Raw genomic sequence first — 14,192 nt, 5'->3', positions numbered from 1 at the left:
CTCGATGAAAGGCAACCTTTAAGTCCTCCTTGCCAAAAGACGTTCAATAAAGAGAAGGAAGGGAGGAAATGAAAATGGGTCATTGTATTGATGAAACAGAGCAACGTAGGCAGGCGGCATCACTTCGACATTTTGCTTTTCACTAGAGACATTTTCTGTCCATGGGCTTTCCAGCCAAAAATGTCTCGCTTAGAGCTTACCCATCCTTTGGTTTTCAATCAGAAATATCCACACTCTTCAATCTTCTTTTGAATGAAGTGTTCACTTTTTTCCATGCAAATGACAAAACTCACTGCAAATCCTTTGGTTCCTGCAAAGATCCCTCTTTTACACCTTGTAGTCAAAACCGAGTGTTGAAAGCAATGGACGAGAAATTTATGGGGTTTCCCTGTGCAGGTTCGTATCCCGCAGTTATGTAGGGCTGGCACAGTGACTCAGTGGTTAGTACTGCTGCCTCACAGTGACAGGAACCTGGGTTCAATTCCACCCTCCGGTGACTATCTGTGCGGAGATTGGACATTCTCCCGATGTCCGTGTGGGTTTGCTCCAGTTTCATTCCTTTGTCCAAAGATGTGCAGGTTGGGTGGACTCGCCGTGCTAAATTGCCCATAGTGTTCAGCGATGCATAGATGAGGTGGGTGTTAGGGGTTGGGTCTGGGTGAGATACTGTGAGGGTCGGAGTAGACTTGTTGTTCTGAAGGGCCTGTTTCTACACCGTAGGGATTTTCTGATAGAAAAGTAAGGAAGGAAAAATAAAGCAATTGGTATTACTCAGTGCATCAACGGGACACCAAGAGGAAGGTTGCAGAAGAACAGATTTGTAAGGAAATTACAGAGAGATAAAAATCTAAGTGCATGCTTTAAATTGGGGACAATTGAAACAATTTTCATGCAAGAAATGATGTGATTTGTGGACTACTGGCCAGCTATCAATGAAAAAGACCATCTGACTCTCAGAAAAATTGAATGGCTCTCAAGTCGCTGAACAGCTTGGATCTGTGGCCAATGTAGGAAAACGGCTCCAGATCTCCATCAACTCTCCAAATCTCTCAGATCTCTACAGTAAAAGATACATGAAACACGGAAAAAGCCATTGGATGCTTTGGCAGCGGGAGCAGTGAACTGCGACTTTTGGCTAATAAGAGAGCTGATTACACAGTACCTCTTGTAACTTGGTAGAACCTGCAGAAGAGGAAGACTGAGAAATTACATTCAGAACAGCAGAATAATTATCTCCATTGATACTGGATGTAGAAACTGCTGAACCACTTTCCCAGCTTTCCTCCTGTCCCTAAGACAGATGGTTTATTACTGTTCTGTCAACGTTTGTGTCAGTGTGCAAAAGGTAAGTCACAAGGTGGATTCGAATTAAAATTGACAGTGTGGGAATTGAATCTATGCTGTTGGCATCATCATCCAACAGAAACAAACCACCCAAATAAATGACTAAATAACTCCTTACCACTAAAACCAAAGCAAATCGAAATCTGATCTCTCACTTTTCCACCTTGGATACAACTTATCCATTAAATACCTCACCTGCGGTGCAAACTACTGTCAGCTTGTCGAGTGATTTCTTATTTCACAGCATTTAAGATGAATTGTTGACTTTCTTGTGAAAGGATTTACTGAATGCACTGCGGGGAATCCGAGCATGTCCGGTGTGGGATAAGAAACATCAATAATGAATCATGTATTTTGACAAGATATGTTTGGATTTGAATTTTGAGGTTTATCTCGACTCTTTCGGCTGATGGATTGTTGAAGAACTCACAAAAATTTGTGCAAACAAGATTTCATACAAAGTAATTTGTTACTATTTGACGACCTTTCTACAAGTGATGAGGCCTACAGCTCATTCCTGACACTGATGGCAACATCAGTTCCCCAATGACAATGTTTGCAAGAACATTATTTTAGTTTTAAGGATCTCTATCGTGCTATTACATCAGCGAAAAAAGTGGACACCTGGTCGGATTTCTCCTTGACACAAGGGCAGAGGTGCTGGCAAAAATGCTGCCTTTATACATGACGTGAAAAGACTCCACAGTATTGTCATCTCAGGCTATTTCAGGTCATCATTTTTATTTCTTTGAGCTTGGGAATCCCTCTCATGTAAAAAAGAGATTTATAGCCCTTACGTGACGTCGCAGTTTCGGCCTCCCACATTACTCTGTCGCTTCTCTTCCCCCTTCATTTTCTTTCCATCTCAATCTCTGCCTATCCTGGCAAATTGCTGCTCAGCCATATTCACGGGAATGGTGACAATTCAGTTCCCGAGGACAGCAATAAGGATACATTGTCAGTGTGTTATGGACTATTTCGATGCTCATGTCCCCAAACTAGAACTAAAATCCATGACTTGCCTTGTCATCAACAACAGAGGAATCAATTGTGACCTTGATGAAAGGACGACGTTTGTGGTGTTTTGTGTGAGTTCAACCTTGGAGAGATATCAATTTCTTTACGGACCATGTATTGTGACAAATCCGAATGTGACCAAATATAATCAAGTAAACCAATTAACCAGACCTGTTTGTTCAGTAATTGATGTAAGACTCCAACGAAAAATTTGTGTCCCTGGAGGATTTTCTTTTACTATTAGTATTGGATCCCTTTCAATGCGATCTGTCTCTGAGGTTCAGCGGAAGGAATTTGCTTGGCATTCCTCAGAGATGGACCAGTGGCTGATAGATTATTTGATAACTGAATTAGAGAAGATTTACTATCCTGTCCTCGCTGTCATTGCTGTTCCTTGTAAGTCTGCGTTGATTATTTCCACAAACTGTATTCTCACAGCTTACTTTTTGTCTTATTTTAGATCAATGCACCCAAGCACTCTGCTGCACTTCTGAGGGATATTTGGGTTTCATTTTAGTAATCTCTAAATATTTGCTTCTATAGTGTAGGTGTTGTCAGTCTGAGCATTTATTGAGTATCTCTGGTGTCTGCAGAGACGGTGGTGGTGCATTGTCTCCTTGATTCTCAGCAGTTGGAAGGTCGTAGCTCGTCAATGGTGATTTCAAGGAGGGAATTCGAAGGTTTGAACCGAGAACAGTGAATGAAGAATGACAGGATTTGCTATTGGGGTGATAAGCCTTGGACAAAACTTTTGAGTTCAATGCATTCCCATGCATTTATTAGGTAATGGCGGGACGGGTTTTGAAAAGTCAGTCTTGATGTGTTATATAGAAGATAGAACATAGAACATTACAGCACAGGACAGGCTCTTCGGCCCTCGATGTTGTGCCGACCTGTCATACCGATCTCAAGTCCATCTAACCTACACTATTCCATGTACGTCCATATGCTTGTCTAATGACAACTCAAATGTACCTAAAGTTGGCGAATCTACTACCGTTGCAGGCAAAGCGTTCCATTCCCTTACTACTCTCTGAGTAAAGAAACTACCTGTGGCATCTGTCCCATGTCTTCCACCCCTCAACTTAAAGCGATGCCCCTTCGTGCTCGCCATCACCATCCTAGGAAAAACGCTCTCGTTATCCACCCTATCTAACCCTCTGATTATTTTATATGTTTCAATTAAGTCACCTCTCAACCGTCTTCTCTCTAATGAAAACAGCCTCAAGTCCCTCAGCCTTTCCTCATAAGACCTTCCATCCATACCAGGCAACATCCGAGTAAACCTCCTCTGCACCCTTTCCAAAGCTTTCACATCCTTCTTATATTGCGGTGACCAGAACTGTACACAATACTCCAAGTGCGGCTGCACTCGAGTTTTGTACAGCTTCACCATAACCTCTTGGTTCCGGAACTCGAGCCCTCTATTAATAAAAGCTAAAACACTGTATGCATTCTTTACAGCCCTGTCAACCTGGGTGGCAACTTTCAAGGATCTGTGTACGTGGACACCGAGATCTCTCTGCTCATCTACACTACTAAGAATCTTACAGTTAGCCCAGTACTTTGCCTTCTGGTTACTCCTACCAAAGTGCATCACCCCACACTTGTCTGCATTAAACTCCATTTGCCACCTCTCAGCCCAGTTCTGCAGCTTATCTATGTCTCTCTGCAACCTACAGCATCCTTCGTCACGATCCACAACACCATCAACTTTGGTGTCGTCTGCACATTTACTAACCCATCCTTCTACACACTCATCCTGGTCATTTATAAAAATGACAAACAGCAGTGGACCCAACACCGACCCTTGCAGTACACCACTAGTAACTGGTCTCCACGATGAATATTTCCCATCAACTACCACCCTCTGTTGCTGCTGTTCATCTTTTCGATGATGCAAACTGCTGCCCCTGTGCATCCCTGGCGCACCGAGTGATTTGTCTAAGACCATAGATCGAGGGCCAATCAAATGCATCACTTTGTCATGGATGTTTTTGAGTTCCGAGAGAGTTTTTACCTCTACCCATCCAATCTACTGAAAGGTATTCCATTAGAATCTGGTTCTGTGAATCATTACACCTTAATTACACATTAATTCGATGATTAACGAATAACATATCCTCACTTTTATCATATCTTTTTGGCAATGTTGGCTTTTTTTCACATTAAGAATTTCTGCAAGTCTTTTAAAAAAGATTACATTTGTGGTTTTGGGCAACTTTAATAATGCAAAATTTAAGAAATATTTGTGACTAAATAGAACGCAGATACACTGCGAGACATTTTATTCTAATTGTTTGGAGTTTATCTCCAGCCATCGAGCTAATGTTCTGCCATATCTGATTCTAGCGAATTTTGCTTTGTTTCCTGGATGATTTGCTTTTTCTCAAAAGTTTTAATTGCGTCCTAAATATAAGTTGATGTGTTTCTGAGAACCGTTTTCCAATCTTTCCTTTGAAATGAATGAATTTCTCTGTGCTTGCTTAAGTTTAGGAAATCTCTCACTAAGTTCCACAAGTACATTACTACCAGACCTGCTTCTCCCTCCCCAAACGTTTCTATCCAGCATGATTCCTTGCCACATCGCCATTTATTTTCGCTGAGAAGTGAATGAAACAGTCAGATCTACCGCCGCAATTTCTTTCATCATTTACAAACTGCTATGCGATACTGTCTGCCTGTATTGACTCCCATTCTCGTTTCTGAGGTTCGAGTCACGATACCCAGATGATTATTCCACACTCATTGGCAAAGTATTGCAGAAGTTTCACGCTGGTGCACGCAGCATGGCTTGTCCAGGAGTATTCTCCGGCACTCATTGCTTGCCGCCTGACGTTTGCGAATAGGAGGAGGCTGTATAGTGACTTGGTTATTCATGTGGGAAATATACCTACACTCGGCAAAAAAGGGAAAATTCTGATGTGAGATCAAAGTGCATAAATTCTGTTTCAGTGAGAGTAACACCACAACTGCCACACCAGAGGTTTCACTCCTGTGTGACTTCATCCTGCGTATTCATTTTATTTTTGTAATGTGTGTAACTGATTGCCAATCACTGTGTTCAGCAGCAGACAATAAGGTCACACGTTAATATCCACAATGCTTTTAGATGGGCATTTTCCTCTTGGTCGGGCATAATTGAAATGCAGCTTCAGAAATTTGTTGATTTCAGGTGAGACCATCTGTTCCATTTGACTTGGTGACAGCCGATTTTGGAAAGGTGAAGTTAGAATCAGTAAGGAAAATATTTCATCCACGAAATTGCAGCATGATCTCTGCTGATTTTTATTTTGTGCTGTGTTACATCGCAGCTGAGTCTGCTTTGCAACTCGTGAAGCCGTGTCTCATCCTGTTCACAAAATTTGACACAGACATGGCCTGAAAGTTGACATGGATGGCCATCTCATATTTTCACGTTGCTTGATTGATGTTGGGAGGATTGGGCAATTGCATGCAGTCAAAGCTGTCGGCAAGTGATCACTTGGCATGAGATACCCACCTGGGATTGGGGCCGACTTCGTTTATATGCTTATATATACGTCTTTCAAAGTCTATTTGCTTGATAAGCATGTGGAATATGTTTGTTTGAAAATAAAGTTGTCTTTCTTCGCGCCAGATTACAAAGTGCAATGAATGCTGGACTTGTAAATAAGGATGATATTTTTGCAGGTCAGTATGCATTGTTCCCTATTTGCTGCTTGTCAGAAAAACAAGTTGCAGGTGTATGTACAAAGTACGTGTTGGTTATTTGCTGAGCAAGTTTCTCTCAGGAAAGTTCATTGGTCCCAGAATCACTTTCAGTGGAATATTCCTGACTAAGATTACAGTTGGAGACATCACACCTTATTACACAACTACAATTTTGTTGAATCTGATAATAGGGAGTAAATAGCGCATGTGACGGGCAGAAACACTGAAGTATTTGGAACTTGTCTTCTGTAAATGCAAATAGCGTGAGTCTTTAGCAGTCAGACGTTCTGAGATCTGGAAATGCCATTCAACAATCATGGGTTCCTGTCTTGATGGTTTGAGAAATTTACTGCCTCATCGTTGAAGGTGTATACTCATTCAGCGGTGATGGCTAAAATGTAGAAGTGTACAATCAAGCAGATTGTAAAAGACAGAACATTAATCATGTATCATTGGATATTGCTTAAATATCGTTTATGTTTAGGAAAGGAGATTTAATTTTATCTTAACTTCTGTGATATGAGTGTCATTGGCTCGGCCAGCAGCTATTGCTCACCCGCAGTTGAGGAGGTGATGGCAAGCTGCTTTCTTGAAATTCTTTAGTACATTTGCTGTACTTAGATTCGCAATTTCAGAAGGGGGCGAAGTGTTCCAGGACTTTGACCCCAAGAAACTGAAGGAAGCGTGAACTGGTAGCTGATGGCGTTCTTGGTTATCTGTTCTTCTTGTCCAAGTAGATAGTACTGGCCATTAGTTTGGAAGGTGCAATCCAAAGTGCTTTACAGATTTCTGCTTTGCACCTTACAGATAGTACACACTGATGCCATTGAGCACTAATGGGAGAAGGGCTGACTGTTTGTGGAAGTGGTGCTAATCAAGGGGGCTGCTTTGTCCTGGATGGTTTCTGAGTGTTTTTGAAGCTAAACTCATCCATGCAAGTTGAGAATCTTGCATCACTTTCCTGATGTGAGCCTTGTAGACAGTGGACAGGATTTGGTGTGTCATTAAAAACTGAAGTGACATTGGATTGTGTAAATCAGAAAGAAAAGCAGAAGTTGCTGAAAATCTCAGCAGGTCTGACAGCACCTGTGAAGAGAAATCTGAGTTAGCATTTTGTGTCTGGTTACCCTTCTTTCGATCTGATGGTAGCCAGAAAAATGCCGATTTATATGCAGAAGGTAGGGTGGGCGAGGGGGAAAGGAGAATTGATTGTTGTGGGGAGAGTTCAAAGACAGTGAACAACAGTTGAACAGAAAAAGAACCGGTTAACGATCTGGCTAGGGCGGTGAATAGCTGTTCCTTTCGACTGTTAGTGGCTAACAATAGGTAGTGTGTAATGGTAAACAAGGCCTGGTGTAATGGGTAGAGTGGTAGACATGGGAAAGTAGAGGCCTTAAAATTAATCAATTCAATATTGAGACCAGAGAGCTGCAAGGTCCCCAAGTGGAGATTGATGTGCTGTTCTTTCAAACTGTGTTGAGCTTCTCTGAAACACTGCAGCAAGCCTGATGCAGTTTTAGCTTTCTGTTCCTCAACATGAATTATTATCTTTTCTGGAAAGGAGTTTTTACACTCCTCAAGCAGAATAATATCTCTAATATCCTGATATGTCTTTCTATCTTTAATGCTCTCAAACATCTATTGAAGTTGCTCTGTTAATTCTTTTAACCTCAATATTAGCTGGAACTGCTCTTTTCTTATATTTCTGAGCCTTGATCAAAATATTTCTGGTACTAATTCATAGGCACTCAAAATAGCCTGTATTACTTCTTCATATTCACTTGACAGCTTCTCTGACAGTGCTGCAAACACATCACTCGCTGTGCCTAACAACTTGGTCTGAGTTAACATTACCCACATAGTCGATGGTTAGTTCATCTGTTTAGCCAAACCCTCGAAAGTAATGAATAAAGCTTCAATGTGTTTTTCATCACATTTCGATAACATATGATCTTTTTTGCAGATATCCTAACAGGCTTTTGGCTCTGGTGAGTTTGCTCATCATCACCTCTGTCAGGTCCTTTCATTCTGTCATTTTAAGTCTTATTCCTTCAAGTTCCAACTTCATCTTTTGCTCCTCAAACATTCTTTCCTTTTCTGCTCTCTGTTCTTTCCTTTCTTTCTCTTCAGCTTGGGTTCTTCTTTCCCTCTCCTTTTCCTCTGCTCGTAATCTACTTTCCCATTCTTTCTCCTCGAACTCCAATTATCTAATTTGCAATTTGAATGATATTGGGGCAGCCAAAAACGACTGAGTAATTCTGTATACAGCCTGTGGGACAGCAGCTTTATGCAATATGTTTCTTGACGGACCAGATACATAAATCTTTGAAAAATTGGCAGATTCTGTTGAAGAATGTTGTGACCACAAGGCTCCTCTAATTCTGAGATGCTATTGATTTTACATGGCAATTTGAGATCCAGTGTAATCTGTGTCAGGATTTTTGCCATGTTTAGGATGACTGTCATAGGCATGTAATTTTGGTTTAACCCTCAGCAAGATGCTGAGAGACCGTTTGGTTGTGGAATTGTGACGTGTTCACATGTGGATGAAGCCCAACTGGATTTCAAACGGCCACGACAATTGGCTTTATCATTAGAAAACACAGCACGTGACGTTCATGAGTTACAAAGCACTCTGATGCAAGTGGACATCCTTGCCAGGCTGACGGACCTGGGAAAACATCACTTGGGTAAGATCAATTGCACTGCCTCACTCAGGAGATATCCTGATCAGAGTGACTCGAGGTCAACCCCCACAGCAAAACCCCAAAACAAAGGCACGCCACCGTCAAATGGTTAACATTTTCTCAAGGATCCAGGTCAGCAGGCCATTTTAATTGTGATCTGTATGTGGACTTGAGACAGAAATAAGTCCCACGAGGACTGAATTTAGTAAGAGAATGCATAGGCCAGTACCCAGTAGACTGCACGCCTGGGAAAATGCACCAGTATTGGGTTTGGAACAGCGAAACTGCGTCACAATATCCAAATCAGAACCAATCAAAATTCTGGGAGTGGATTTTGCAGTCAGAAAGGCATCGTGGGAGAACTTGGTGCTGAGGAACGGTCAGCCCCAAACATTACGTTTCTGTCATGTTTCTAATCCTCCTTCCTCTGCTTACCAAAACTGAACTGAGGCAAAGTTCAGAGGAGAGGAGAAAGAACAATGGATGAGGAACATCGGCAGCAAAGAAGCGTGGCGTAAAACAGCTCTGGAAACTATGCTGGTCAGTGTTCGATACGTTTTAAGAAATTGTCAGTGGAGCAGACAGCATCAGCAGATAAAATTTAGTATTAGAAGTATTTGACATTGGAAGGATTAATTAATTTAAAGGGGCGAGGCTTTACAGGAGAAGCCATTGGTGGCCGTTTTAAGTCAATTTCGTTACGGGCAACAGTTCTTTCAACTTAAAAGAATGGAAGGAGTGAATGTGGTCTTTCTTAAAACTGTTCAATAATTGTTGAGCCAAAACGTGATTTCACTAAATGTACTTAATGAAATGAGACAGTGATTGGAACAAGGTCCAAATTGTAGTCTATTCCTCTTGCTGGGTGTGGGAACCCGACACAATTCCGGTGTGCGGGACTTGCAAGTGCACAAGAAGTTTATCCAGCTGCAGTTCCTGGAAGTTCCAGTTTTAGACCTGGAGCAGTCTGGGGACACCGTGGGGCATTTGTGACGTGGAGATTATTATGAATGGCACATATAGAGAGGTGGAACTCTGCAGACTCAGACACAACTGGCAGGAGGGGTATATGTGACTCTAGACAGGAGGGCTAAGGAGGCAGTTCAGGGGTCTCCTGTGGCTATTTCCCTGCGAAACAGATATACCATTTGGGAAACTGTTGAGAGGAATGGCATCCAGGGGACAACAGCAGCATCGAACGGCATAGGGGCATGTTTGTCTCTGCTGTAGAGGGAGGGAGATTGGGCACAGAAATCAATAGTTATTGGAGATTCAATTTTTAAGAAGTTTTTGTGAAATGGAAGTCTAGAATGGTGATTTGCGTCCCTGGTTCCCGGGTTCTGGATGTGTTGAAGTGGTTGTAGGACATTCTGGGTCGGGAGGGTGAACAGCTAATGGTTGTGGTACACGTTGGGATGGGCACTGAAAGCAGATTAGAGAGACCGACGAAGAAAGTTGAAATGCAGCCGCTCAAAGGTGGTTATGTCAGGACTACTTCCAGAGCAACGAGCTGGTCAGCGTAGAAACAGTACCATATGTAAGATGAACCTGTGGATGAAAGGATGGTGTGAGGAGGGTGGACCAATTCCTGGGATATTGGAACTTGGACCACAAGAAAGCAGCAACCTCATAAACGGGGCAGCAACATCCCTGGCCTGTCAGAATATCCGGAGAGTTTGTAAGAGCCCGTGGATGCCTCCTTCCACCTCGCTTCAGAAGAAACCTCCGAGTCCGAGATGGGGCACAGCAGGTGATGGAGCTTCAACACCATCACCGCTTGAGGAAAAAGATGAATTTTCCTGATGTGCTCCCGGTACTAACCATAGTCCATGGACTGATACACACTGGCCCGTATCTGAGGCAGAGTCAGAGGATCCGGGACTGGGACGAAAGTATCACACAACCCAGGAGGCAGAGTGGGAAGGATGTCGTGATTTTAATGGAGTCAACGAGGTTGATATCATAGAATGTCAGTTCCCAGTTTGGGACTGGGTCCGATCTTGAATGAGATTTAGCTTTGTTGTAACATGTACTCAGAAGTGTACAGCTAAAAGTTTACAAATTGCCTCTTACAGCACCATCTGAGGCACATATGTAAATCGTTACAAATTCTTCAGTACAATTCCGGGGGTGTAGAAAAATTAAGAAATAAAAAATCCTGGATTAGAGATCATCGGAATAAATTTTTAAAGAGAGAGAAAAAAAATGTTTAGCAAAACATTCCTTTGAACCCAGTCCACGATCCCATCGAACTTCGAGTCCCCATTGAGCGTTGACTCCAGACTGCGCTGTGATTCATCTGGAGGCTGACAAGGCCAGGAGACCCCTCTGTAATCACCTGGAGGATAGAAGTTCACGCTGAGGCCACATTGGACCAAAGGCCGCTGAGAGATTGCCGCACGGTGCTGAGCCTCCGCTACGCCCGGCCGGGAGACCGCTTGCAGGGTGGAGGAGTCCTGGATGATGGATATAAACAGGAGAGTGGGGTTCTGTTCACCCGAGAAGCTGGCTCTCAGTGAGCTCGAACACCATCGTGTATTGGGTACATGTCAATTCAGGATGACAGCACAGCCTGCTTGGGGTTATTTCAGATTGATTCTGGGCTCTAAGTTTGCTCTGTTACCAAGCACATCTTAGCTGAGTTCAATGCAAGTATTTAACTATCATAGATAATTTTGAAAAAAGTGATTTATTAGATAATTTCAAACTAAATAGTGTGTCGCTTTGAGAAGACACTGAAGTTAATATGTGGAGACTACTTTTGGTCGTCTTAATGTTACAACTTTCAGAACAGCCATAAACACGCGGTTGTCTATTACCTTCAACACAGTGAAGTTCCAATTTATTTCGATCTTTCCTTTCGTTTATGCATTTAGGGATTTGATATCTGTGCATCACGACAAAAGGATGACCAATGTAACCGAGACAAATGAATCTCAAAGCATCACAAATGGATTGTTTGATGTTGCAAGAGGGAGTTCCTATATTACAGTGGAAACGGTCTTCATTATTATTCCAGCAGGATCTTTAAGTTTGGTGACCATTATTGGAAACATTGTGATCCTAGTATCTATCAAAGTCAATAGACATTTGCAAACTATTAATAACTACTTTATTTTCAGCTTAGCCTGTGCGGATTTCATTATTGGTGCATTCTCTATGAACCTATACACCGTTTACATTGTGGTTGGATACTGGCCTCTGGGCCCAGTGGTATGTGATTTATGGCTTGCTGTAGATTATGTTGTGAGTTATGCCTCTTTCATGAACATCGTTATGATCAGCCTTGATCGCTACTTCTGCGTGACAAAGCCTGTTCACTACCCTGTGAAGGAAAGACCGAAGATGGCCTTGCTGATGATTGCAGCTGCTTGGGGATTGCCATTTATCCTATGGGCACCGTCCATTATCTTCTGGCAGTACATTGTCGGGGAGCGGACAGTTCACAAAGGTGAGTGTTATGTACAATTCTTCTCAAATCCTGCAGTCACTCTCAGTATCGGTACATCCTCTTTCTGTCTCCCTGCTATAATCATGGTGACTTTGTATACATTCATATCTCGTGCAAGCAAATGCCGAATTAAACAGGATAAAACAGCACCTGAAACAAGCAATTCCACACTTTCTTCTAGCCCAGTGAAAGACAAATTAGCAAAAGCAAATAATAACAGAATTCCAACAATTCCTGTTGTGACTCTGCATCACCAAATACAAAGTGGCAAAATACCCGGACAATTGACAGCTGATGGCTATGACCAAAGTCATCAAGATGAGCTCATTAATGATTCAACTTATCTCAGTGCATTGCCTGCGAATGAGAATCAGGAAGAAGCAATCCAAGGCAAAACAAGTGTTTATGCGGCACAAAATTATTTTCGGATTGACAACTCCAATTTCTTCCCAATGAAGGGAATTTGTAATTCTGAAAAAGAAGTTGGCTGTGGCAACACAGCAGAAATACTCCCAAGTATCAAAAGGAAGGAAAGGAATGGCCGAATGATCAGAACAGACCATAATTTAGTGAACATAAAAAGGACTACATCGAAGAAGGTTTCTAAATCTCGAGAGCATCAGGTAACCAGAACCATACTAGCTATCATCCTTGCATCCATCATCACTGGAACACCATACAATGTCATGATGGTGTTGAGCACTTTCTGCTCAATTTGTATCCCTGACACAATGTGGACCATTGGATATTGGCTCTGTTACATCAACAGCACCATCAACCCAGTCTGTTATGCTCTGTGCAATACCATCTTCAAGAAAACCTTCAAGAATCTTCTCTCATGCAAGTACCAAAATATCGGGACAACAAAATGAAAGAAAAGCTCCGAGTATAATTTTGTGCACTTTTCATAAATATCGTTGACTTGATTTTCCTTAATTTATATTCAAATGTACAGCAGGATTTTAGTTTAATTGTACCAGATTATGTATCAAGTTGACACTTATATGTAAGATCTGAATGACATTTTAAACATAACAACTGATTTATATGCATCTTGTTGGTAAAATTGATGCTGCTTATTAGAGTACATTTGTGAAGGAATGAGATGGTAAACTTACCCATTATTTGAGCATCATCGAATACAGCATAAAGTTGTTCTGTGAGGATTTTTCATTTGACGCTACTGTGCACATTAACAAGATATCACTGCCTTCCTAAAGTGCAACAGAACAGATCCAATATCTTCAAATCATTAAAATGACATGATGTTCTCATTGTGTATACATGCTTTGAACGTTTATAACAGATACCTTTTAGGGAGTTTGATAAAGCTAATTCCTTATTTCAGAAAGCGTCTTTGGAAATTAAAAGAGGATCTCTCCGAATTGTTCACAGTGATGTGGGATTGGCCTGATGTCAATGCATCTGATTGGCTCCTCAAATGAATTACTCACCTTTATTAGCAGTAAAATAATCATCACTTGATTAAGAACATAAGGCCATCGAATTAAACATTCATTTATTGATAATAATCCACCATATTGTGTAAAATGTGTGCAGTTAGAATCCGTGGAATATTGGAAATGCTCTGATTGTCACAAAGAGCCTGAATGTCTGGAATGAAACTTGGATACTGTGACAAAATGCTCGTCCATGTTCCTGACATTTTATTGTGTTGTGCCAGCTGTCAAGCATGTTTTGGTTCCTTGTGTGTTGAGTTGATTGATTAAGTCGATAGAAGAGATATTTTCCCCCAAAAATTATAACTAATTCCGAATCATAGGATACAGCAGTTGCTTGTGATATAATAATATTCAGAATAGCAAAACACAGCTCCACTACACCTAAAGTGTAAGACAGCTTCACAGTGGAGCGAGCAAAGCAAAAAAATACAGAATGTATCAAAATACATCAACAAACGCATGTTTATGATCCAGATGGGAACATAAATGTCGATAATAGAAACTTTTCGATGATGTTGGCTTGTAGTTCAAACAAAA

At 41.6% G+C, this 14,192-nt stretch overlaps 1 protein-coding gene across 1 annotated transcript; it reads left to right on the top strand.

Annotated features, from left to right (window-relative positions):
• The first annotated feature begins 11,648 nt into the window (after positions 1-11,648).
• LOC125446292 (muscarinic acetylcholine receptor M2-like) lies at positions 11,649-13,064 on the top strand. Its single transcript, XM_048519769.2, has one exon. The coding sequence runs from the start codon at positions 11,649-11,651 to the stop codon at positions 13,062-13,064; it is 1,416 nt and encodes a 471-aa protein (XP_048375726.2).
• The last annotated feature ends 1,128 nt before the right edge of the window (positions 13,065-14,192 follow it).

Source organism: Stegostoma tigrinum, chromosome 34, assembly GCF_030684315.1.
Source record: "Stegostoma tigrinum isolate sSteTig4 chromosome 34, sSteTig4.hap1, whole genome shotgun sequence".
In the NCBI taxonomy this organism is placed as follows: Eukaryota; Metazoa; Chordata; class Chondrichthyes; order Orectolobiformes; family Stegostomatidae; genus Stegostoma; species Stegostoma tigrinum.
Note: the sequence above shows the minus strand (reverse complement) of the source record. Positions and strands in the feature narration are given on the sequence as shown.